Genomic DNA, 24,252 nt, shown 5'->3' with positions numbered 1-24,252 from the left:
TGCCGCATATTTAGAGTGGATTAGCGGGGCTTGGTTTGTCTTCAACCCAGGATTATATTAGAGGAGAGCATGACATAGGTGGGTCTCTTTGTAATAATATTTGTATGTCCTACTACCATGTACCAATTTATCGACCTCGAAGGTATCAAAGGTTTATTGGCACAGGGCAATAGCGAAACATCGATCGTACAGTCGCAGCTGAGCATCCTACCAACTGCAATACACCTTCATTCAGGGGCGAGGTCAATAAATTGGTATACGAAATCTCTGAGGAGCAAAAACACTGGCCTGACAAATCAGCTCGTTCCCGCAAGTCATCGGAAAGCTGCACACGCGTTCATAAATCTCAAAAGATTCGGAATTAAAGTCAGACAAGTAGCCGCATCCCCCACGAGATTGATCAACGACGTCCGTTTTATCCTTTATCCCTCCCTAACATGTGAGGAATCTGATGCATTGCAGCGAGAGTGCTGAAGGTATGAAGGGTGCACTTCTCGCTGAACCTTGACATGAACATGAATATGAAGATAATCGTGAGATACGGACTCACTGAAAACATTGGAAGATACTTATGCGACTTATTAAAACTCTCACTCTCAGAACTGCAGTTTCAGTTTTAAATTTTATTCCTTGCATAGAACGTTTAACAGTAAACTTTGGCTAGTTCTCCTTCTCCTGCTTATTTTCTCAAGAATGCAATTTTAACATTTCAGATACAAAATGGCTACGTTTTCCCGATGTAGAGTGTTTTAGGAAAACGAATCCACACTGCACCTTCAATAACTCGAAACATTTTTTGTGCTGCACACGTTACTGTAACCGGAATTATTATGCTACGACCTTCCACACTATTTTTATTTCTGAGCTTAACGCATTAAACAAATGTATTACTAACGTGTGACCACGAAGTACTCATACAAATACACAATTAAAATAGTGTATCAAGACTCTCTAGATTTGTGTCAGGGACTTTGCTAGCCCAAAAACTAATTATGACATAATCATAATCCCCTTCGAGACGTTTCCAGTATGCCTTGAGCTTACATTCAGTGAATTTTCCGTAAGAAATATATCATCGCCGCAAAAGATATTTTCGCCGCCAAGTATTCACCCCAAACCCTTCTTGGACGATCAAAACAGTTCTTACTGTCAGTCGGTACTCATTCCTCACAACGCTTGTGGAACCTTGTCTGCAAACAAATATTCGACAAGTGCTCTGTCTTAGAAACGCGCTTCTTAGGTGTATCAGGGCATATACTAAGCAAAAGCCTTCAATTTTGATATGAACTATGCGGATATAAGGTGCTCGAAACTTTTCCGGTATGCCAAATTTCGTCAGAATTGCAAACTGTATCATCACAACGTACGAGCTAATGCAATCTCTTCAGAAAGCATTTGGGTGAGGAGTCGATGCGTACCTGCACGAGTGTGTATGATCAGTGTGCACAGAAAATCCACCCTATTTAATTAGAACTGAAGGAAATGATTTCTCGACCTTTTACTCCTTGACTTTTTCGTGTTGACTTGCCGAAAACCAAAACCCAATGTATTGACATAGGATGGGAACTCTTCAGATTGCTCGCTGGAAAGACAAGAAAAGGCAAATTTGCAAAGTAGCCCAGAAGTAAGCCTAATGTCTCGTTCTCTTATGTCGGTTCAAACTATGTTGCAGCTCCGTTCTTGCGAAAGAATCTCAGCTCGGAAAACTAAGAAAGGAGTTAAAGTAAAATAGGAAGGGCTGAAGATCTTGGATGTCCAATCTACCTCATGGGAAACATAGAACGGAAAATCCTGAGCAGTGAAAAGTAGAATTTTGAGAGGTAAATCCTCCTCAGTGATGCAATCTAAACTATACTTCTTTGATCGAATGTAGGCTGAGTAGATAATGATTCGAAGTCATGCACTTGATCGTACTCGATCGAAAGCCATTATTCCAACTAGATATCTCACTGCAAAAAAAAGGTACAACTTTGAAGAGACCGTTAGCATGCATTGTTATTGTATAAGAATGTCAAAAAATGCACAACTTGACCTTTGGGAAATGGTTTGGCGAAATTGTGCACTTGAAGGTTTCTTAGACCTTGTATGAAAACATGTTAATGGCGAACATGCAAAGGATCAATAATCTAGCACCTATTTCGTGTGAAGCAATCCAGTTTTGAGGGTCCTCTGAGGATTTTTTCCTTTCAAGATTTTAATTTCCACTGCTGAGGATTTTTTTGTTACCCCAAAGCTACGATAAATAAGAGGCAGATGGGATTTTTATCGGTATTACCACCTGTTTCTAGCCAAACTTCGGAGAGACAAAACAACAAAAACAAAAACAAATAATCCTTCAAAAATAAGCAATATACATCGTAAGGAAAATCTTCATCTACAAGTAAGGTGCAAGAGCGATTCGCAACAGTCTCTGAAAACCTAAGTTCGTCTATGTCGTCTAAGAGAATTCTATCAGTTGAGCACTCTTAATCATTCATCGTCAATGTCAAACGTCAAAATCACCAGCAAATAGACGAAGACCAAATGGACGATTGTGCAATGCACACTTGTTTCCTCTTCGATGTTAATAGAAACTTCGGTCTCTGCGGAAACCGAACCTTCAAAATGTCCGTTGTCACCGTCGAAGAGTAGGATTATGTACAACTGGTCAGAGATAAGGCGAAAGTGCGTACTATGCTGTTGTGAATTCATTCTATCCTGCAGAAATTTCGACACTGAATGAATGAACCTTCCCTTAATAATCTGAGTAAAAATACAATTAACACGCTTATTATTTATATGTAAATATAATTACATAAATATAAATGAATAGGTAAATAAATAAATACATATATATAAATATATATGGATATAGGTATCTGCGGCAGTCCTAAAGCAAAGATTCAGTAGAAGACTGTTCCACAAAATACGATGCTGATATATATATATATATATATATATATATATATACATATATATACATATATATATATAGAAACTCGATTGTATAATTCGAGTATGAACTCGGGTATTTCCTTTTGAGATATCCGCTGGCAGCATTCGTCTTGAACATAGACCAGCTTACAGGATTTCACGTAAACTTCAGGCGTTATTAGCGTGGGTATTGTCTTTTAGAACGTGAAACTATACATAACTTCACATTCGATTAATCAGTGAGATATGTCGCAACGAAAACTGTGTAGTCAAAATAACCAGTATACAAAGCAATTTTACGACTTTAGAGCAGGAACTTCTGAACAGACCGGATTTTCTCCGAGTTCGAATTGCAAGTCTGGCCTCAGATGTTTGAAGTTGCTCTAGATGATTATTCATTAACAGTCAGACAATTGCAATCTAGGAATATGCATCACTCCGACGTCTAACGGCACTTTATGCAGCAATAAAGGAGGCAGGCAAGTAAACAATGATGTGTAACTTGTGGGAATCTCTCGAGAGGAAATATGTGTTTTTCACGTCCACAGCTTGTGATGCAAAGATGCAAAGATAGATTAACTTGATTTCTCTTCTGATTGAAGAGCTCAAAAGAAGTGCTTGTGAATAGTCATGATTTGTGGTAACTGTTGGTATTTGTCCATTCCAGTAGCAATCATATAGCGATCATTTGGAACAGTATCTCCACCATAAATACGGAAAATCTACGAGTGAAAGTTCATTTCCGTGCCACTTTGTTTCGCTCGCTATCCAGCAGCTTAAACCATTAACCTTAGCAATCAGAGAGCGTTATCTTTAACTGTTCTAGTCTATTCCCTTTCCTCCCTACTTGGACGCTGCAACTTCTGTACTACACTCTTCCAAATTTATTATGAAACTATTACACAAGTTAAGCAATCTTCAAAACACATACTTGGAAAAATGGCGAACTGTTGTCGCGATCCCGCGAAGGTACGTGTCAAACATTTATCCCACTGAGAATGCTGATTTGGAGGAGGATGAGCAAACCTGATAAGACGAAATATCGAATGCTTAATAAATCAATGAAAACAGCAATATCACTACAACTTCGAGATATAAATGGAAAGGGTTGGAAAAGGGCTGCGAGTGGTAGCTCACCAGAGAGAACTACTTCACAATTTGGATGGTGTAATTCATCACTGTACATTTTCTCTTCCATTTCTGTGTGGCAGGTGTAGCAGTCGGTAAATAAATAGGTTTCGCTGTCTACACGATCGATCAGAGGTTCGAATCCTAGTGCTCACTAAGTCTTTCATCCTCCGGGGTCGATAAATTGGTCCCAGACTTGTCTGGGAGGATAAAAACACTGATTTGACACATCGACTAGCCCCCTGATGTCATTGTAAAGATTAGTTACACGTTTGTCAACCTCAAACGATTCTGAATTGAAGTGAACGTGGGGGAGCATCCCAAACGGAATGATTAAAGGCATCACCCCACGAATCTGGGGTGGTGCGGATTTCCGGTGGAGTACTCGTACACGGGATCGTAGAGTATTGAGAGAAGGATGATTCCGTTCATTTCTTCCTAATTGCCGTAAAAAACGGCCCAGAAGATACGGCTTCAGTCGTTCTGGCGCACTTTTTTCTACAGGGAATTCGACTGGAGCGCGCCAGTCTTGTGCGCCGCATCTTCCGGGCCGTTTTTTAGGGCAACTAGGAAGAAATTGACGGAATCACCCCCCTCTCCATAGTCTCCCATCCCGTATACGAATACTCCATCTGAAATCTGCACCACCTCAGATTCGTGGGTTGATGCCTTTAAGGGAAAATGACCGGGCCCAGCTCATATCCGCAATCTCCGTCCAGCAGGTTCCCACACTATGTTATTTTCGTGATGCGCTGCCTCGCTTGAACATCCTCAATGGGTTTTTATTATTTTGGATGTGTTTTCATGCACAAGTCATAGTCTTAAAAGGATGAATTGTTAGATGTTGATCAATCTCTTGAAATGCGCTAACGTTTTCGACTTCAATTGACTTTCTTTGAAATTTCAAAGAAGTTCCAGGTTTCTTTGAACGCGTACTTGATTTACACAATGATTTGCAGGTGCCAACTGGTGGTACATAAAGGTAGTGACCCTGCTTTCTCCTACCAACTTATGGTTCCTAGAGGGATGAAAAACTTGGCTGGCATGGGTAGTTTATAGAAATCGACAGTGCAGACGCAGCGGGACTTGCTACATCAGCTGCAAGCGCAAAGGAATAGTTGTTGTCAGGGAGAGAAAGGAGCACAAATTTACACAATAATTTTCGCTCACAACTCAACTTCAACTGTTGATCTGCTTTAGTTTTCGTTTAAAAAAAACACATTTGAATGCGGAAGATCGCTACAACTAACTTCTATTGGATTCTTTAACACCTACATCTCTACCTAACTACCTTCTCCCTGTGTAAAAGCAAGAAGTAAATGATTACTAAGTTCTTTCGCCACATCAAGGTTGTTCAATCGGCTTATGTAATTAGACGCGACGGATTATATCAAGTTCAGAATAATTGTGAAAAATGGTTCTCGTTAACAACTACGAAGAAGGTCAAATCGGAACTTTCCTTAACGTTTCTATGTGATTTGTATCCTATTATAACTCTCAATCGCCGTTATCTTTGAAATAATCTGAGGAACTGAATGTCTAGGTCAGAGGATCCAACAGTTGGAGAAAAGATAAAGTGTCTAGCGTTAGTAGATCCGCTTTGGATGCGCCACCGCTTCAATTCAGAATCGTTTGAGGTTGACAAACGTGTAACTAATCTATACAATGACATCAGGGGGCTAGTCGATGTGTCAAATCAGTGTTTTTATCCTCCCAGACAAGTCTGGGACCAATTTATCGAGTCTGGGACTTAAAAGCACTAAAACAGGCAAAACCACACTTTTATTTTTGAAATCTTCGTTTTGATGTCCATGAAAGAAACTGCTGGGTTTTCGAGGATCTACCCAGTTTTGCACGGACATACTGTTTTTGCTTCAGCCCCACGGAACAACTAAAACGAAGTATCCTTGTTATACAACATTCACTCATAAAATGCTTATTTATACAAAAACTATAGGTTGATTCATCATGTACGAGTTACTGATTAATAGTTTATCGCTGGTAGGCTCCAAAGCATTACTATCTGTCCAAATATTTGTTCTTTCGCCACTATTCATCCTTACTACTTGCTGATCTTCCATTTCTTTACTAATACATCCTTACCTCAGAATCATCTTCAGCCACTGCAGTTGACAAACAAGGGGGTAACTTAATTTATCTGACATATATGATGATACAGGAGCCTTTCCTGTGGCGCAGGCTCCTGTAGCGCAGTAGAAGCTCTGCTGTGACTGCACAATCGATCGATGATTCGAACCTGCCCAGTGTCAACAAAACTTTTCATCTTTCTGAAGTCGATAAATTGGTGCCAGACTTGTCTGGGAGGACAAAAATACTGACTTGACACAACGGCTAGCCCCACAAGTGACTGTTCAGGCTAGTTACACGCTCAAAAACCTCAAAAGATTCTGAATTGAAGTGAACGTGCTGGCGCATCCCAAGCGGATTTATAAACGCTTGACACCTTGACACGCAGCCCCAACTTCTTGGAAAGGTCAACACTTAACAATCGTCTTCATAATTAAAAGGTAGGGGTTGTCGAAGACTTTAATGTATGAGCTGGTTCCGAACTTACCTGACGCTCGGAGGTGGCTGGGAAAAATCATGCGAAGGATGTATAGCGTGAGTGAGAGGTGGAGCTGGAGGAAAGCCCGCGTATTGAATTGTCACTGGAGCAACACGCTGGCTACCAATCGGAGGTGGTATATTCATTAATTCAGGAGGTGGAATTGGTGCAAGTGGACCAAGGGTTGTTGTTGCAGTAACAGTAGGTGGCGGTCCCATTGGTCCACTAGCTACAGTTATACTCGAAATTCCCACTCCATAACCATGTGTGAGCGATTGCGGATGGTTCTGAAAGTAGACTATTAACAGCAAACATGTACGCAAACAACTCCAGCAACTAAGAAAAGGACTAGACGCATTTGTCATCAAAATCAATGAAGAGGTTTCGCGCTACTTCAACCAAACGTCGCGATATATTGAACTTAATTACCTTCACCTCCGACAAAATACCATAATCATCTATTCCTTGCCATTACTACTCAATAAATGCAGGACTGGAGCCGCAAATAAATCTGATTGCCATTTGCATGTGGACAGGGCGCCTGTACCATACAGCCCGCAGAGCACACAGTCGCGCGGGCGGCACCACCTGCTCGGCTATGGACTTCTGCGGGCAGCCTTATGCGCGTATGAGTTTACGACGTGCACGAAGTATACAGTCTGCAATATCATAATGACGAGAGCTCCCCAAATACTGCAAAAACATGCTGTCGTCCAGAACAATACAAGACTGCGCGGATCAAATGTCTTAAAAGCATCACCCCACGAATCTGGGGTGGTGCGGATTTCAGGTGGTTATGTTTATACGGAGTCGTAGATTATGGAGAGAACGGTGATTGCGTTTATTTCTTCTGCCTTAAAAAAACGGCCCAAAGGATACGGCTTCGAGCGTTCTGGCGCGCTATTTTCTACAACGAGTTCGATCGGAGCGCGCCAGCCTTATGCATGCGCCACATCTTCCGGGCCGTTTTTTACGGCAATTAGGAATAAATGGATGGAATCATCCTCCTCTCCATAATCTACGGCCCCGTATAAGAACTCTCCTCTTTAAAAGAGCATGGAATCTTTGGTAACAGACATCCATTTTGCCACACTAAACTGCCGATTCCTACCCACTGAACTTCAACCATTAGCACTGCACAGAAAGTATGAGTAAAGTAAGAAGAATGTGAGAAACGACTATGACAACCTAGTGAAAGGATATGACCCAACGTCATCCACCAGCGTCTTTTAAAGAGTGTAGAAGACTCAAACTATAGACTGTAAACACTCATCCGTCTCAGGAAGACGTTAAAGATTTTAATAATAAGACCTATTACTACTACGCAGCACTCAACGATGTAGTAGGAGATATCTACTCAAGAGGCGGCCATTTTCTTCGATGCGAATGCGAAGAACCATCAGATGTGCTCGAAAATGGCACCACAGCGGACAGGACAGAAGAGCAATAGTGTAGTTTTGTTTAGTCGGCCTATGTGATCAGATGGACCTCGTCATCGGATTTCATCATCATTCCACCTACAAGAAGTATCGCTGATGCTATCAGCCCGTGTAAAAGAGGAAAACTCCCCTGTCTTCTAAACAGCAGCGTAACCTCCAGTTGACAATTCTCAAGCTTCAGCTCCAGAACCTTCACTCAGGCTTTCAAAATCTAGAGCAATCCGAAAAGCCACATTCAATTTTTACCACTGCACAAATTTTCTCAGGTTTATGTTACGCTTTCCCAAAGGCAATCAAGCAGCCCCATCCCAGCAGAACAACGATATAGCAACTCTGGTAGATGGATAGGAACCTGAGATCCAAAAAAATCCACCAACACGTGCCTATTAATGTTTGTGTACATGTCAGGAAGAAGATCTATAACGGAGACAAAAGAAACACTCCTAACTCGGACATCCATTTACAATTCTGAACATCTCATCCGGTGTAGCGTCGAAAGTCTCAATCGTAAAGATTGCCTGAGGAATTCGCATCGCCATGTCCAAAATGAAAAAGAAATGTCAACAGCGAATGGATTTGAAATGTGGGAGGATAAAAATCAAAGAAAATGCTCACTTTACCAAAGCAGTATAGCACCAAGGCGAAGAGGTGTTCATGGTGCTCAGTATTGTTAGAGGAGGCACTTTTGCTGAAGCGACTAGGTAAAATTTGAAGAGAGCACAGCGTACCTTGCTGGACCGACAACTACTATCAACTGTTATCACCTCTTAAACTTGAGCAAGTCTAGTAACCACCATTTCTATTCTGCGATTAACCATAGACCGAGTTGGAGTTTCTAGTCGGTAATCAGAAAAAGAAGCAAAGAAAGACTGATGGAGAAGAAAGAATCAGCGCAGTAATGCTGAAATCCCTTCTACGGCCTGGGTCGGTGACGACGACGCCCAACAATGGATTCGAGTCCCAACAATGGAGTCAATTCAACAATGGATCGACAAAAAAAAGCCTGACTCGTGGCGATAAGTGATCATTGCTCCCCTCCAAAAAGACTTCTCTTTCAAGAATCCTAAGAATTAGCAAGGCATGTCATTGCCATTGTTGTCATTGCAGAGCTACTCATCAAAAATCATTAATAAATAACTATCGACACAGGCACCTTGTTTCTTGTTCATCTACGATACCGAATGCAATAATGAAATGTAGGAGTGGTATTGAGAACTAATACGACCAGTCTCCGTGCATTTCGAGGCGATATTTGACTGCTCGACTCCATTCATTTGGATCGTCTCCTCACCAGGCCTAGCGCAGATGAACCCTCAAGAAACCTCGTTCGTTTAACTGAGAAAATAACCCAAACAAAAAATGCTGCGACCTGTATTCTAGCTTAACGTAATTCACTTCCAGTTCCTTTTTCACTCAACAAGTGAAAACTGAAGCAAAACAAAGGGTAACTACAGGACCCCTCTTCCTGCTCAACTTCGATATCAACGACATTACCCGGGCAACATATTCCCAATGGTCAGTCTCAAGTGTGCTGGAAAAGGACCACAAAACTGCTACAGGTCGTCAACTCTGTATTACATACTGCTGCAGCCTACCGACTTTACCTGCGCCCTGAAAGTTATAAGCAGATGTGGACCTTCTCAAGACCTTCAACGGCAATCAGAGTGGTCCGACAAACCGAGTGGACTTCCGGACGAGTTCTTTTATCTGGATAATAAGAAGCATCGTACTTCAGAGGAGGATATACGGCAAAGAAGCATCTAAGCCACGACGGGATCGGACTACTTGACGAAGTGCTTGTAATCGACTCTTAACAACAACGAAGCCAAGCCACGAGTCCATGTGTTCGGTATTCGACCCGTGACCCGTTGTACAGATCAAGGTATGGTCAACACCGTTCTGACGACGGCGAAGCTCGACTACATCGAAACAAGACTGTTTGTGGCTACTTCTCTACTTCTCCATCCCTAAAATATACCACAAGAAGAGCCTGCGCCGAAGTGAATGCAGTGCGGTGCATCGGCTGATAACACATAGAAAACATCTTTCCCGCCATTTAAGGAGGCTACAGAAAATCGTCTCCGCTTTTTCGGTCGTATTATAAAGAGACTAGGTGATAAGCTTATACAGTGTGTCTTGAACATGATCAAAGAAGGGTGAACTGAAAAGGGCACCTAACCGAGAGCGGAGATTCTAAAATAACTGGGAGAAGATTTCAAGACACTCGATCTCGAAACTCGCCAAGTCTCGCAGAATATGAAAGAGCAGCGATTGTGTGTGTTCTGTGGAAGCTACTGCTGAAACTGAACAGATTGGATACAAACATTACAAACGTTCAAGGACGGATTCAAGGACCAAAGTAGAAACAGACACTGATTCGTCAACTGATGAGTCTGGGTCAAAGTAAGCCGAGCTAGTGCATTCAGGACTCATCTAACCAATCCATTACAGCGAACAAAACCAACTCAGTCAACTACACTGTTACTCTGAGTTATTTTCGCTTAACAAAGATGAGATCTAGAGTGAAGTCGAGTAGAATGAAGTGCAACGGTACATAACGAGGGGAAAAGTACTCTACATGTACAAGTAAATTTTATATGCATGCACATGTACATAGAAATAAAAAAATAATGAACTAACAAAAAATTATCCTCGTGCGAAAAAGTCGAATGACTCATTCATCTGACGTAGTGCTAAACGTCATGTGGCAGCATCTCCTTTAGAAAACAAAGACGAATTGATAGCTGACTGTTAATTAAGTAGTCTTATTGCAGTCAGAAGGAACCGAGCAACTTTTGTTGAGATATAACCTAACGGATGACGTTCGATGTTATTCATCGAGAAAGTCAAGGGATGAATAGTTTCTGTCTTGTGTTGTGCACCCATCGCGTTGCAAAATGGATGGTCGGTTGTGCACCTCGGGAACCTGTGGTTTAACTGCACTAACACAACTAGCCGAAAATGAAACTCAAAACGACAAACCATATCTGCGCTTTTATCGATATCACCAATTCTAAGAATTTCTAAGAACATCACAATGCGAACGTTTTCCATCTCAAAATAAAAATCAAAAACACCAAAACAAAAACTTGGAAATACAAAGGGAATATTGACTAGTCGCAACATCTACAGTTTAAATAAACTTGAAGAAGACAACTTTTTGATCACCCAAGTAAAGAAATACTCTGCTAGTTAAAGCTCTTCCCGGAAAGAGAGAAACACATACTAATCCGATCACTCCTACATTCCAATTCCTCTTTTGTCTCGCACTGTCTACGTGTCAGTTCTCTAGATATCTCTAGTATGTAAATGCTTTCTAACCGAAAACACATAGACTAGTAAGGGGAACCTCCAAATTATTTGTTCGAAATGTGCCAGAGATGTAGTTTTTGGGATATGACCGTACATCATAAACGGCATTTTCTTTGAAGGCAGTATACCCCGAAACTGACTATGTTGGGGTCTGTGTGAGCAAATATAGAGTTCGGGGTGTAGATTACAAATTTGAGCGCGGCCCCGCCCTATCCCCCTAATCGTCCTTTAGAAAAATAAGGCGTGGGAAACATTTGTTCACACAAGATACGTTGGAATGCGATACATTTGCACACACACACCAGTTACCTCAACAGCCTATTCATTGGTTTTCCTTGAATAAGATGTTGAGGAGACATCATTAATTTTCGACCGCTCGGTCACGGATGCAGCGCGTCCACAAAGGGGACGCGTCTTCACGTACTTCGCAAATCGAGCGTTTTTCAGGACGATTAGGGGGACACATTAGCGGAGGATATCGCGACGGATGAGTTCCGTCATTTGAAAAACAAATTAAGCAGAACATTCTAATCAGCAGGGCATTGTTTTCCAATAGACACCACTGGCACCAAGTGAGATAGGTCGAAAACGTACCCTTCCTAGATGAAGGGGATCTACCCCACCTTAGACACTCCAAAGTAATACTTTATCGAAATCATTTAACATAATGAAACAATGCCATGATTGTATGTCAACGTCTTTCGAAGAGAAAATTATTTGTCTCCATGGATCAAGGAAGACAACTCAAAAAGGTTGTTTCATACTGCTCATCAACAAAAGAACACTTGGAAAGTGTTGAGCCAATCAAATCAATAAAAAATATTTGCTGATGATAAGAACATTTGAATATTTGCTTTAAACCATCGTTATTCAGGGATCGGTTCATAATCTACGACAGGATTGAGTGGAACTAGTTTTGTTAGCTAAGAGTTGCCAAAATACAAAACTCAATTGTTGGCAGTGGTGCAACCACTTATTCGATAAGGAACAACAACAGCAACAACATAACATACATTTTCTCCTGAACCGTATTAAATGAATAAGTATGAAGGTGAATGAACAACTACGGGGTCGAAGAAGTAGCTAGAAGGAAAAATGAGCACCTATCATACAATATGTATGTTTACCTACTTATCATACAATGTATATGTTTATATACAAACATATAAGTTATAAATTAAACTTATGTAATGTATAAGTTCCTAGTGCAGTTCCCAGAGAAGGAGTGAGTGATGTGTCATCACGACTAAAAAGTGTTTTTGCAAAAATTCACTGTTTCTATCACTACCTTCAAGAGCAAGTTTCGTCTTAAATAAGTCAGTTCTTCGAAAGCCTGGCAATACAGTGAAGGGTACATAGCTGCCCTAATTTTCTTCACTTTATACAGAGGATACTTGATTGAGTTGCGAAAATGCATCCTAAGTTCAGAAAAATCGCTGTCTGTGCATTTGAGAAAACACGTTTTTTCTAAATAAATTGCTTAAATGAAAATCTATCAATAGAGTTAAAGGAACATTTTCGCTCTAGAATTCTTCATTCTATACAAGGGTAACTCACTTGGTCAGCAAAAGTGCATAGCTTTTTCAGAAAGAGGGAAGGGGAAAGGGAAGTAGGGGGTGTGCACATTTTTTCACCTTAGTGTCAGAAAGAAAAGTATGATAGGTTTTTATAGAAAGTTTCCTCCTCTGCCTCAGTATACTGTTCGTTTTTTGTCAGCTTCTCTCGCAAGAAAGTGACGGGGTCAAAACTGAAACCACTCAGTTTTTCATCCCAACTTTGAGCTCCAACTTTTCAGCAGAGACGAAACCACATTGGATGTGTTGTGTACTGGTCAACTCGTTTCGTTCTAATGTACTACCATTCACCTTCCGTGTCTAGTAATGAATAACTAGACACCTAGCGATCCTTCCTCTGAGCGAAGATATTAACCGCATAATTTCGCGAATTTTCGCAAGCAGTGACGATCATACTCTAACTGCACATCCTCGCTCTGTTGTTAGCGGACTCCTACAGTACTGCGTTACATCTCCCAACACCTCATCTCTTTATCTCTTTTGTTCCTTCGTGGAGAGTGGTCAGCATAGGGGAAGGGGTGAATCGAAAACCACCATAAAGCAAAGGGTGCCGAAGCACCGGCTCCGACTATCGCACGTATGCCACTGGCGCGAAAAATTACTCACAAATTGATGACGACTTGAGAATCGTAACCGCGCACCCAGAAAGCAAGTTGTAGCGAGCAAGTTGGCTTAACGTAATTATGTTTGGTTTCAATAACCACCCCTAGATAGTTCGCAACTAAAGCGTTCGAAGTCAAAATTAAAATCATGCACACTTTTAGCAGCAAATCTACGAATGACGAGGCGACGAGCAGAATGGTTTTCATTGTGACATGCAACCGGGTCAGAGAAAAATCCTAAGAACTTTGATGATTTCTCCAGCTGTGCGTATCTCAACTCACGTAAGAGAAGGTTAGACTCATCGCATAAGTTCTTAAATGAACTGCTAAGGTTACAGTGTACAATACTGACAGCTCAAAAAAAAGTAATGAAATATCTCGAAGCATTGTGATGGGTTCTCCTTAACAAGAAGAAAGCAAGGAAGCAGAGTTTTGAGTGAAACCGAAAATTACAACTTTCTGGTCCACAAAGACATATTATCCTCATCCCGTTCTGAAGTTTTAGAACATCTCCTCTGACCCAAGTTACTTCAAGAGATACTTAACCTATATGTAGGTAGGTTTTATTTACCTCGTTCTAAGTAAGGAAGTAGATGTGAAATTCTTCGAACATTTTACATGCCCTTGGTAATTACCATTGCGACTGTTTGGTTGGGGAATATATCGTGAACTTTTTTTTTCCAAATACAAAGTGCGCACAGAAATAAAAATTATTTCCAAGATGTTACATACTATTTGAAAGAGAATTTCTCACTGTGAAAGCTAGTGTTATTCTGATTTTTTAAAATTGATTCCTGTTTTTTCAGACCAGTAGACAAAGACGAAAGCCACGAAGAATACTCAGGAATGCCGATGGGGGATACCAATAGCTTGCGGGCGATGTCTCCAATTATGGAAGTATGGATTTTCTCGCAATTCCCAGTATTGCTGCAAATCTACCACTTAAGAGTTCATGGAACTCCGCAAGAACTTGTCTGCAGTGGTAAATGAGGGAGCTAGTTGCAAATATTTGTGCAATACCCTGAAATCATTGCGACATTTCTGATTTCGACCTACATTTGCTACATACTGTCCAAACTTGTCTCAACTGAGATATTTTCATATATGCTACTACAATGGTCACTTCAAAAGTAGAAACTGATGGGTAGAACGTGGGCAGTTCCGTCGTCATCCAACGACCGCAATAAATATAACTTGACTGAAATGAGAGCAAAAGTTTTCCTATCCGCATAATGGCAGAGGCGCTGCGGATTGCCATCGTTCTACTACCTGTAAAAAGTTTCATGAAAGGGGACAATGGTGCAACCAAGGTTTCTGCATGCTTCTTTCCAGATTACTAGGGAGATTTGAGCGTGACTACGTTCGTATTCATATATTTCACCTCTATAGTCTTATCTACTTGTTCAGAGAACCCAACACCGTCTATTAATGATACACTGACTTTAAGCGAAAATGTCGATTTCATCGATTTGTTGAATGATTCTTACAATTCTTCATCGCCTCAGCGAAACCTTGCCCACGAAATTTTCGAACACGTTGTTTAAAAATACGACAATCATTTCATCTGCAATCATCGACAATATCTATGCAATCGTTTGTTTGTATGTTATGTCTCCTTAGACATATGGAAAACTCACAAAGGTTTCAGCGTGCTTTGACTAGGATATTACAGTTGTTTTGAAGTGAGCTGTATTGCGTTGCAATTCTTTAATGCGGAAGCGACGCAGTAAACTCTGCCAATCACTTTCAAACACTATATTACAAAATGAGAAAGTTAACTCTTTCGTGCAAAGAAGTTGTGCTCGGACAAAACAATGGCCGGTTAGAAAAGCTGGTCAACATAGCTTTGAGTCATCCAATATGTTCCCAATTCATTATTCTCTGTTTGTGTCATTTCTTCGTGTCGTGTTCACACAGCTGTAAAAGAGTTGAAGACCAGGCTCAAAATGATAACATTTGAAACAAAGTGTACGTTTATTGTCAAAAGGCCGAAAGCTTATTCTTAAGCTTCTTTTAATAATCTATGCGCCAATGACAGGATTAGGTGTATTTGCTAGGTTATTTACAAGCATGCGTTGTCCTGTTAGAATAGCAGTTATGCTAAGAAAAAGTGTCACCAGTGTTATTATAAGTGATACGTTAAAGGCAAACCTGTGTCATAGTTGTATGTGCATGTCCACGATGGAGTAGTGACATATTAGGCGCTGGAGCCTGTAAAGGTGAAGACATATGAGTATGTGGGTGCTGCGGCGATGAAGCCCCTGACAGAGCAGCACTACCCGTGCTGTCTAGCATATTTGGAACATTCCATGTCACGTTTTGTGATGGTGGAACTGAAACGGTTCGAATAAGTCAACCCTTAGCAAATACTCTCAATTCTCCTTCTAAAACATACGATTACTTGGAAAGATAGCGTTTTGATCCATGTAGTTGGAGCGAATCTGGAGAGAACGCTGGTTCACAGCAGCGGCCGCAGCAAGGGAATGAGGTTGTTGATAAAGCTGTTGACCGACGGGAGTAGTAGATGCATTCGAAGAAGGGATAAGAGGTTGAACAAGTGAACCCATGGAAGTATAGCCCCGGCTAATTGACATGTCACCGAACATTACTGGATAGGGTGAAAACATAAAACCACCCAGCCCCGAAGGGAACGGTGCTGAAAAAAAAAACAATTTAAAAGACCAAGAAAAAAGTGCAGAATACTTACCAATTCCAGGACTCTTCGGAGGAATTGTGTGGCAACCATTTGGGATTGTCACTACTTGTTTCCCGTCGTTGTGAAAGTGCTCCACTCCGGACTGGGGTTGCGGTTTTACCTTCGCAACATTAGAAGGAAGATTTGATTCTGAGTCTTTTTCTTCCCCCGACCACAGACCCTTCAAACAGACGAATATGAAAGCAGATCTAATATCCCAAAAATCAACAGTGTGATTGCTGAAAATTTATATAAGATACCTTCACTTTGTACAGTTTTTCCTTTAGTCGAAAATCATCTGTCATGCTTCCCGCCTCTGAACTTGCGCCCGTTGAAAGTGAAGCAAGAACTTTCTCGTTAGAAATTTGCTCCTAAAAGCGCATTCCTTCTCCGATTTCCTTTCAACTGTAAGGTTTATACAAAAAAAAAAAACAAGCAAATTACCTCATGTAGATGCGGATCAAAAGTGAAGTCATATTTTTCACCACGCGATGGTTGACTAGACGAAAGAGACACTGGTAACTCAACTATTTGTTGCCTATGAAGGGTTTCAATATTTTTCTTCCATTATATAATAACAATCCTAACAACTTAATGTTAGTATTTGCAACTTCACCTGACTAGATCATGAAAGCCTGATGGCGTATCAGAAGCAGCAGATTTGGACCGCGGGTTGGGCCTCGCGATTGGAGGAGGGATAATGGAGGGACCCTGATGTGAGCTTAAGCATATAAAGATGTGAAATTAAAAAAAAAACTGAAATGTCGTTTTGTTAATGAATATCAAGTGTCTGATTAAATGTCACACCTGTGCCAATCTCAGAGCCATTACTGACATTTCAGCAGAAAGTATGTTTTTGAAACTTGAAAACTTGTGCGTCAACCTAATACAACCGATCGATTACGCTAACTTGCAGCTGTTGAGTATAAAGCGATGGAAAAGTCTTAAATGTGATTCGCTCACAAACTCATCCAATGTTTGTTACTGAATCAAAAATATTTTTTGGACCTATCAATCACTATTCCAAAGATACGAGCACGCGTCATCTTCTGCCTTTTGCACTTGGTGATCATGGTAAAGGGGGTGCGTATCGTTAGGTATCCGCAGCTTCCGCAGTAGCTTATCTTTAAGGAGAACGACTGGCAACAATGATCGTTAATTGCGCTTAGCAGCAGTTATCAGCATCAACAGAACATTGCGCTGCGTTCGCCTTTCACCTCGCCCACACATCGTCTATCAGCGTCCCTCATCATGCTATATAACCGGCTTATTCTGCCACGTCTGTGTGTCACGAATTTCGAAAAAGGGTGAGACGGGTCCACCGGCGTCGAGTTGATGCGCCGACGCCAGAAAGCTATGAAGTGGGATTGGACGGGTCCCGCAGCGTCGGATTGGTGCGCAATAACTTCATGTGTATGTAGCGAGAGGTTAATGTGACGTTGCAACCGTTTCGTACACGTGGCTACTGTCAGTGTTGCGTTTCACTTCTACGACTGCTCCGCGTTTCTATTTCCTTGCACGCTTCCCTCAGGTTGGTAACATGTCTCCCTCAGAAAGTGGAAACACGCATGCATACAGCTGCTTAAATAATAGCGAAGAGTTTACATGATCTGACGTAGAACGTAATCTTTATCAGTAGGATGATGTCTTTCACGTCATTTTGTGCTAAAACATTATTCTTTGATAACTCTTGGGTGGGAGAACAGGAGGAAAGCCCATATTTGGAGTAATGCTTTCAAATTGTGTCTACATTATATTGGTGTTGAAAAGAGTGTTTGATGCTGACGTTTGACTATTCTCCAAATGTAGAAATGAAGCGTTCAGAAAGAAAACTATGAAATCTTCCACCTTTGTTTATAATAAAAAAAAAGATTGTTAGAGATACGCAAGTTTAATTTCACAGAAAAGGGCATTAATATTGAATTTAGTTGATCAGTGAAGGGGAGCAAAGAGAACACAACAGAAAGTCTGAAGCACGGCTTCAGCCGACCGTTCAGACTGGTCTTCTAATAAGGTGTGAAACCTGCCTCGCAAGGGCATTGTATCTCTGCTATTTTCTCTGCACAGAGTAACGATCGTTCACGTATAGAAAATAAATCAAACGACTGCAGACGAAATGCCAGAAGAAGGAAATGATAGTGTTTTATTTGTGTAAAACAAGCAAAAAGATCTTACGGCTCAAGAAGATAAAGTGAAAAGATGTATCAACTAATTGTAATATATTTTGTAACGCTTTACTTTATTTGGTTTCAAAGAATCGATACAGATGCTGTCAAAACAGGAAACTCGAATAGTTATTCCCTGATGAATTCAAAATTGCCCACTATGCACACAGATCCAATTCAAAATTTAATCAAATCGCGAAGTGATGAAAATGCTTCCGAGTGTACTGTAGTGCCCTGTTGCTGGGAAAAGTTCTTGACTGAAGATTTCGCATTTTGACAATAAGTAGGATTCCGTCAAGATTCTTCAAAAAAGGTGAGGAAGCTTCAGCTTTTTGCACGAAAAAAATGATTTTGGAAGTTAGTTCTTCGGACAATTCATCACAAAAATAAAGAATGTTTGAAGCGTTGATGAATGTTGGATGTTTTGTTGTATAGAGATGCAGGCAATCTAGGCAATCATCAGCATTTCCATTTTTTAAATTCTTTTTTTTTTTCGTTTTCTTCGTTGCTACCTCGTTACCTTTTTGTTCTTTGAACCCTTCTAGAAGCCAACTCTACAAAGTAATTGCAATAAAAACGCGGCGCACGACCTCGGTGATGTGGAAATTCATGGCGTAGCTTAATGATCACAGGTAGCTCAATATGTCTGCTTTGGTCTTTCGACAGCCTCTTCTGCAGGCACTTATTCGGGTGCACATAATCGCCTGTGGGTACCTAACGACCGCTCCCTCGCTTCCCCCTAATTATACACATCTGATATCTTTCCTTGATTGCTGTTTATAAGCGCAAAACAAATACTAATTCGGAGAAACAATGCGCCTCAAGATCAGTCATAATACCATTTAATTAATTCATTTAATTACCCAGGCGCATTACATCACACACCCAAGATTACGATGTCTGGAATTAGCACTCTCAAATACGCTTCCATCAGGCTTTGTTCATTCTATAAGCGATATATCTGCTGTGAAAATGCAACAAAGTTATTAAATCGATCACTGTAAAAGGGCACCATCTGCGAGCTACGTATAATATCGATCTCAGGGAAAACATCCAATTCGATAGGTTACAAAAGGAAATAATTATTGCTCCAGACATTATTACAAGTCTTTCTCACTCCTCAACACACCTCGCTAGAGTAGCGAAGTAGGTGTATTCAACATGTAATCACTATTCAGCACTATGACGAGTGAGCGACAGCATGACAAACACATGAACTCTAATGAAAATTGCGGATTACATTCGCTACATTCCATAGAATGTTTTATGAAGATATCTGTCAAAACCTGCATAAATGAGTATCAAGAGCGAATAAAACGTGGTGTTTAGGGGCCTTGTGTTTAAAGGCATCACCTCATCCGTACCACCTCAGATTCGTGGGATGATGCCTTTAAGAACATTGCATAAAAACTCCATTTTCTCCTTTCGATTTCAGAAGAAATCAGGCAAGATGCTCAGAATTTTTTTGTTCTATTATTCACAAAGGATAAAACGCTTAGCGTTGATCAATCCCTTCGGAGTACATCGCACTAAACTTTGATTTAGTATCTTAAGGATTAATGAGTTCGTGTGGCATATATGTCTTCCAGAGATGGACCGCTGGATCAAATCAGTATCCTTCATCTCAAACAAGCCTGGTACCAATACATCGACACAATTGAAATATTAGGATGGTTTGCCTGGGGCGGTTTCAAACCGACGACCCGATTGCCTTATTGGTAATCTCATGCCACTGTGCTACACTTACTCTCACATTAATCATAGAAGTTGAAAATCCAGTCAGATCACCAATCCTAAAACCAATAAGAAATGTTCTTACTTCATTTCCAATTCTCTATTTTGTTGCGCTGCTAGGTGATTCCAACTTCTAGTGAATAATTCATTAAAATGTGTACTGCATGGTTTGTTTTTCGATTGTTCTGGTGCCTGTGGCGAGCGTAGAAAATACCTTCTTGCCTGCTTACTCTCAAGCTGCAACATGTTTCACTCTGATTTTGGCGGTCTGTGTTAAAGGCAGCATACCACGAATCTGAGGTGGTACGGATTTCAGATGGAGTATTCGTACACAGGACAGTAGATTATGGAGAGGAGGGGGTTCCGTCTATTTCTTTCTGATTGCCGTAAAAAAAAACGGCCCGGAAGATGCGGCGCCGCACAGGGCTGGCGCACTCCAATAGAACTCCTTGTAGAGAATAGTGCGCCGAAACGCTTGAAGCCGTATCTTCCGGGCCGTTTTCTACGTCAATTAGGAAGAAATGAACGGAACCACCCTCCTCCTCATAATCTACAACCCCGTATACGAATACTCCACCGGAAATCCGTACCACTCCACATTCGCGGGGTGATGCCTTTGAGCAAGGAGCTTTGCTATTTTGCCCTCCACTTAGGCTTGATATTTTTAAGAGCTTATCGCGTCTACGCACGCTATATTATTAGAACTAAAGTCAGATAACCATCGTCCACGAATTCCCCACCCCGCCGAGATTTTCTTCAGCACACCTTGTCTTTTAGCCAAATTGGTCAGTCAGGTTCTAGTAACACTCATAATATGGAGAAAAGTTTGAAAGAAGACAACTAGGAAGAGGAGGGTTGACGGCTTTCCATCATATAAACCCAACGCTAGACGTCATAGATGTCAGAAGCGCTACAGCGTATTTTTTTTTTCTTTTTTGAAAATGCTTCTCGTGCGAGCTCATTAAGCGCATTTGGGTGAAAACCTGCATAAATATTTGCTAGTTAGAGTTCAAACGCAAGAAAGTGTTGCATTTGACATGCAAAAGCTCGCTACGTTTGACTATTCTTAAAAGATTGGCTTTCAAAAATCCTGTCTAGATGCCCTCTGAACGATGATGACGCTTTCGAGAGGGCTCAAACCAATGAAAACTATGTGTTCAGTATGCCAAGATTCAAGCACAGTCAAACATGTTCAGTACTCCCTTCCTGGCACCAAATTCTTGAGATTTTGCTTCTCTGTCCATTAATTCATTTCCCTAACGTGTTGCTACCTCATGTCCTGGTTCCAGTTTTATTAACTTTGGAGATCCCTTACGAAAAGTATACAATTATTGGACTGAAAATAACGCTTGACTGCTTCATTTAGATCTACAATATAAAAATATGAATTTCTCGTGTGTAAATACATATTCGCGGGCTACGTCGAAGTTCTTGAAATGACATAGGTACATAGACCTGTTTAAGATTCGAACATACCCCTTCTATCGACTCCTTGCCTTCAGCGATATGAGCACTGTTCCAAACAGTCTTTACGGGGACTTCTTTGTGTATTTCAGGAGTTTCATTCATAGCCATGTTACCACTAGTGATGAGTGTACAAAGCGAATCTGGAATGGCATGTGATTCCACCGTGCTTCTATGTTGCTGTTTTATCTCGGCTTTCTGCTCAGCAGGTCCATTCCAAATTTCCATTTTCTTTTTTTGGCCTTTCTCGACATCACTCTTTTTGAAATCTGAAATGTACGCACTATTCAACAGATAAGAGGCAATCGAGAAACATATTAGAAAGAAACATGCCCTTCCTAGTGCTGTTTTGACGAGTGACCCTTTTATTTTGACCGCGAAGATGTCGTTCCTTTTCCTTTATTCTCCTCTTTTCTTCTTCTAACTTTGCTTGTTGTAAGAGAGCTTTCTGTTTCTTCGCTCGTTTGTTCAATACCTAAGTGAGGCAAACATAAGATGACAAAAGCGTTCATCTGTATTGAATTACACCAACAACAACTACCTCTTCGAATTCCTCACAAGCATCTACGCTTACTGCATCAACTAACTGATCATCAATGACTACAACGCTTGCAATATTATTGATATCAAGACCCGCCAGCGCATCCGAAACACTCTAGAAAAAACGGCTATTTCAAGAGAAATGTAGTGTGAAAAACAGAAATAACATAACAAAGGAAAATATTTCAAAGAATTGTTTCCTTTACTCTAGGGCAATTCTCGTGGTTGTCATTGTTGTAACTTCCAGAAGGGGACTGGCACATACGGCTGGCGGTTAGGGCGTTTTCTGAGCCATGAGAATGCTGACCATTACTTGGCACAACAATACTTCCCAAATACGACGCGGACTGGCTTCGTTCGGAACGATTTGATCCCTGATTAGAGTTTGCAAGATTTGATGTTACTGAAATCGCACACGAGTTCCTGCATCGATTCGAAGTGCGCCCCGCACCTATGACAAAACTGAAAAATGTGTAGTTAGTAAGCAGTAAGACGTGTATCAGCACTAAGCTTCGCGAATAATTAACGAACTCGGAGAGGTTTTCTCGGGTAGCAGGAGCACTGCTCTCGCTAGCCGTTTCCCATTCATCATAACCTTCACTAGAGACAACGGGACTTCGTAATCGATTTGATCCATCTTGGCTTATCGACTTCACCTCTGAGTAGGACCTCTGGTGGAAGTCTAACTGTAAAACAAGCATTGAGAAACACTGCAGGTACAGGCGTTGCTAAACTCCACGTCCAAAAACATAGAAAAATTAAGATGTCGGCACTGCCACGTCTCTGACTCAGAATGAGAGTAGTGTGGAGAATATAGCGAAAAGAAACGGAGATCTCTGCGTTCACGGACACTTATGTACCAGTAGTTATATAAAAGTTACATAGTTTGTTACATAGTTTGTTACATAAAGTGGGTGCGTGTAAAGAGGGTCCCGGCGGAATTTCGAGCGTGCCCCGCTCATGTCGTCAGAGCAATTAGCGATGGTGCGTGTCCTGAAGAGATTCACTTTCGTTAGTACCTAAATAACTGACTTTGCTTACTTACCGCTAATCATACGCTGCATCACCGGCTAAGATATAATTCATTATCTACTAAATTGTTCTGGAGAATCAGACACATCCACTGGAAATTTGTGATGTGGGGTGATCTCAAATTTGAAACCATGCCAACTGTAACCATTACGTGCATAAAAATTTTCGTCAAAACGGAGCATTCCAGCTTTCAAAAGTAACGGTAATGAGAATTATCGATATCCTGTAACTCTCAAGCTTTTTTGTAGCCTAATTTATTTCCGGACAGAGGGACCTTCTATATCTCTGACTTCTTGGAACTTACAGGAAGAAAAAGAGTTCAAATTTGGTAAGATTTCTAGACTTTCTGAAGGTGATATAAATACAAACTCACTCCCTTTCTTCATTAGAACACCATACAAAATCCCATGTACTTCTGTCTAACACTATAATTTTTTGAATTATTCGGTAATTTCAACAGCTCATACCACTTTTCTTTGCATATTTCCTTGTAACTGCGCAGTTTTCTGCGTCCTTGTGGCTAGAAGAACATCCAAGACGGTTGTCTGCGTCTTCGTGAACGACTGAAGCGTGACCTCTTCGAGGTATTTTCGCGTATCCGCATATCCACTGGGCACGTTATGTTTCGGAGGCATTCGCGGAGAATCCGCCGGGACCCTCTTTACAGTTCCCCATATAAAGTTTATATAAAAGATTTATGTATGAAGGCAAAGAGATCAATGTCAAGGTACATACATTTGATGCTTCCTATCTAAAATAAATTGCACCGATGGCGGGCAGAAAATAAAACCAAAGCAATAGCCGAACTTGAGAACACTTATTGAGAAGTATAAGCGGAAAGCCAAAAGTCTGCCTGAACAAAGGACATGGAGTGCGACATAAAACTCCCAAAAATTACCAACCTTTTCAAAGCAAACAAAGAAACACGAACGAACACATACTTATGTGCTGCGAATTTAGATAGATTAGATATCGCGTGAAATGTGTGAAGTTATGGAAAGTGTAGAAACATATGTATGTGCTTTTTTCTGCAGTATGTTTCTGTTATTATTCTTATCTGTGTATAGTTCCTCAAAAGAAGTCAATGT

General features: G+C 40.9%; 1 protein-coding gene across 3 annotated transcripts in view; it reads right to left on the bottom strand.

Moving 5' to 3' along the window:
* Positions 1–24,252, bottom strand: part of RB195_022887 (uncharacterized protein) — a gene marked incomplete at both ends in the record, with an annotated part of 92,084 nt that overhangs the window by 12,097 nt on the left and 55,735 nt on the right. For 2 of the 3 annotated variants that reach the window (XM_064210131.1, XM_064210132.1), the window contains 13 exons: positions 3,845–3,939; positions 6,617–6,894; positions 15,686–15,867; positions 15,936–16,190; positions 16,242–16,410; positions 16,490–16,600; positions 16,674–16,767; positions 16,846–16,940; positions 21,605–21,861; positions 21,926–22,067; positions 22,134–22,247; positions 22,339–22,594; positions 22,664–22,818. In XM_064210131.1, the coding sequence (XP_064066012.1) occupies positions 3,845–3,939; positions 6,617–6,894; positions 15,686–15,867; positions 15,936–16,190; positions 16,242–16,410; positions 16,490–16,600; positions 16,674–16,767; positions 16,846–16,940; positions 21,605–21,861; positions 21,926–22,067; positions 22,134–22,247; positions 22,339–22,594; positions 22,664–22,818 (2,203 nt within the window). Of the gene's footprint in view, positions 1–3,844; positions 3,940–6,616; positions 6,895–15,685; positions 15,868–15,929; positions 16,191–16,241; positions 16,411–16,489; positions 16,601–16,673; positions 16,768–16,845; positions 16,941–21,604; positions 21,862–21,925; positions 22,068–22,133; positions 22,248–22,338; positions 22,595–22,663; positions 22,819–24,252 lie in introns of all 3 variants that reach the window. The other variant, XM_064210133.1, reaches the window with a different exon arrangement.

This window comes from Necator americanus, chromosome X (genome assembly GCF_031761385.1).
Source record: "Necator americanus strain Aroian chromosome X, whole genome shotgun sequence".
NCBI classification, from domain to species: Eukaryota; Metazoa; Nematoda; class Chromadorea; order Rhabditida; family Ancylostomatidae; genus Necator; species Necator americanus.
This window is presented reverse-complemented; position numbering and strand designations above follow the sequence as displayed.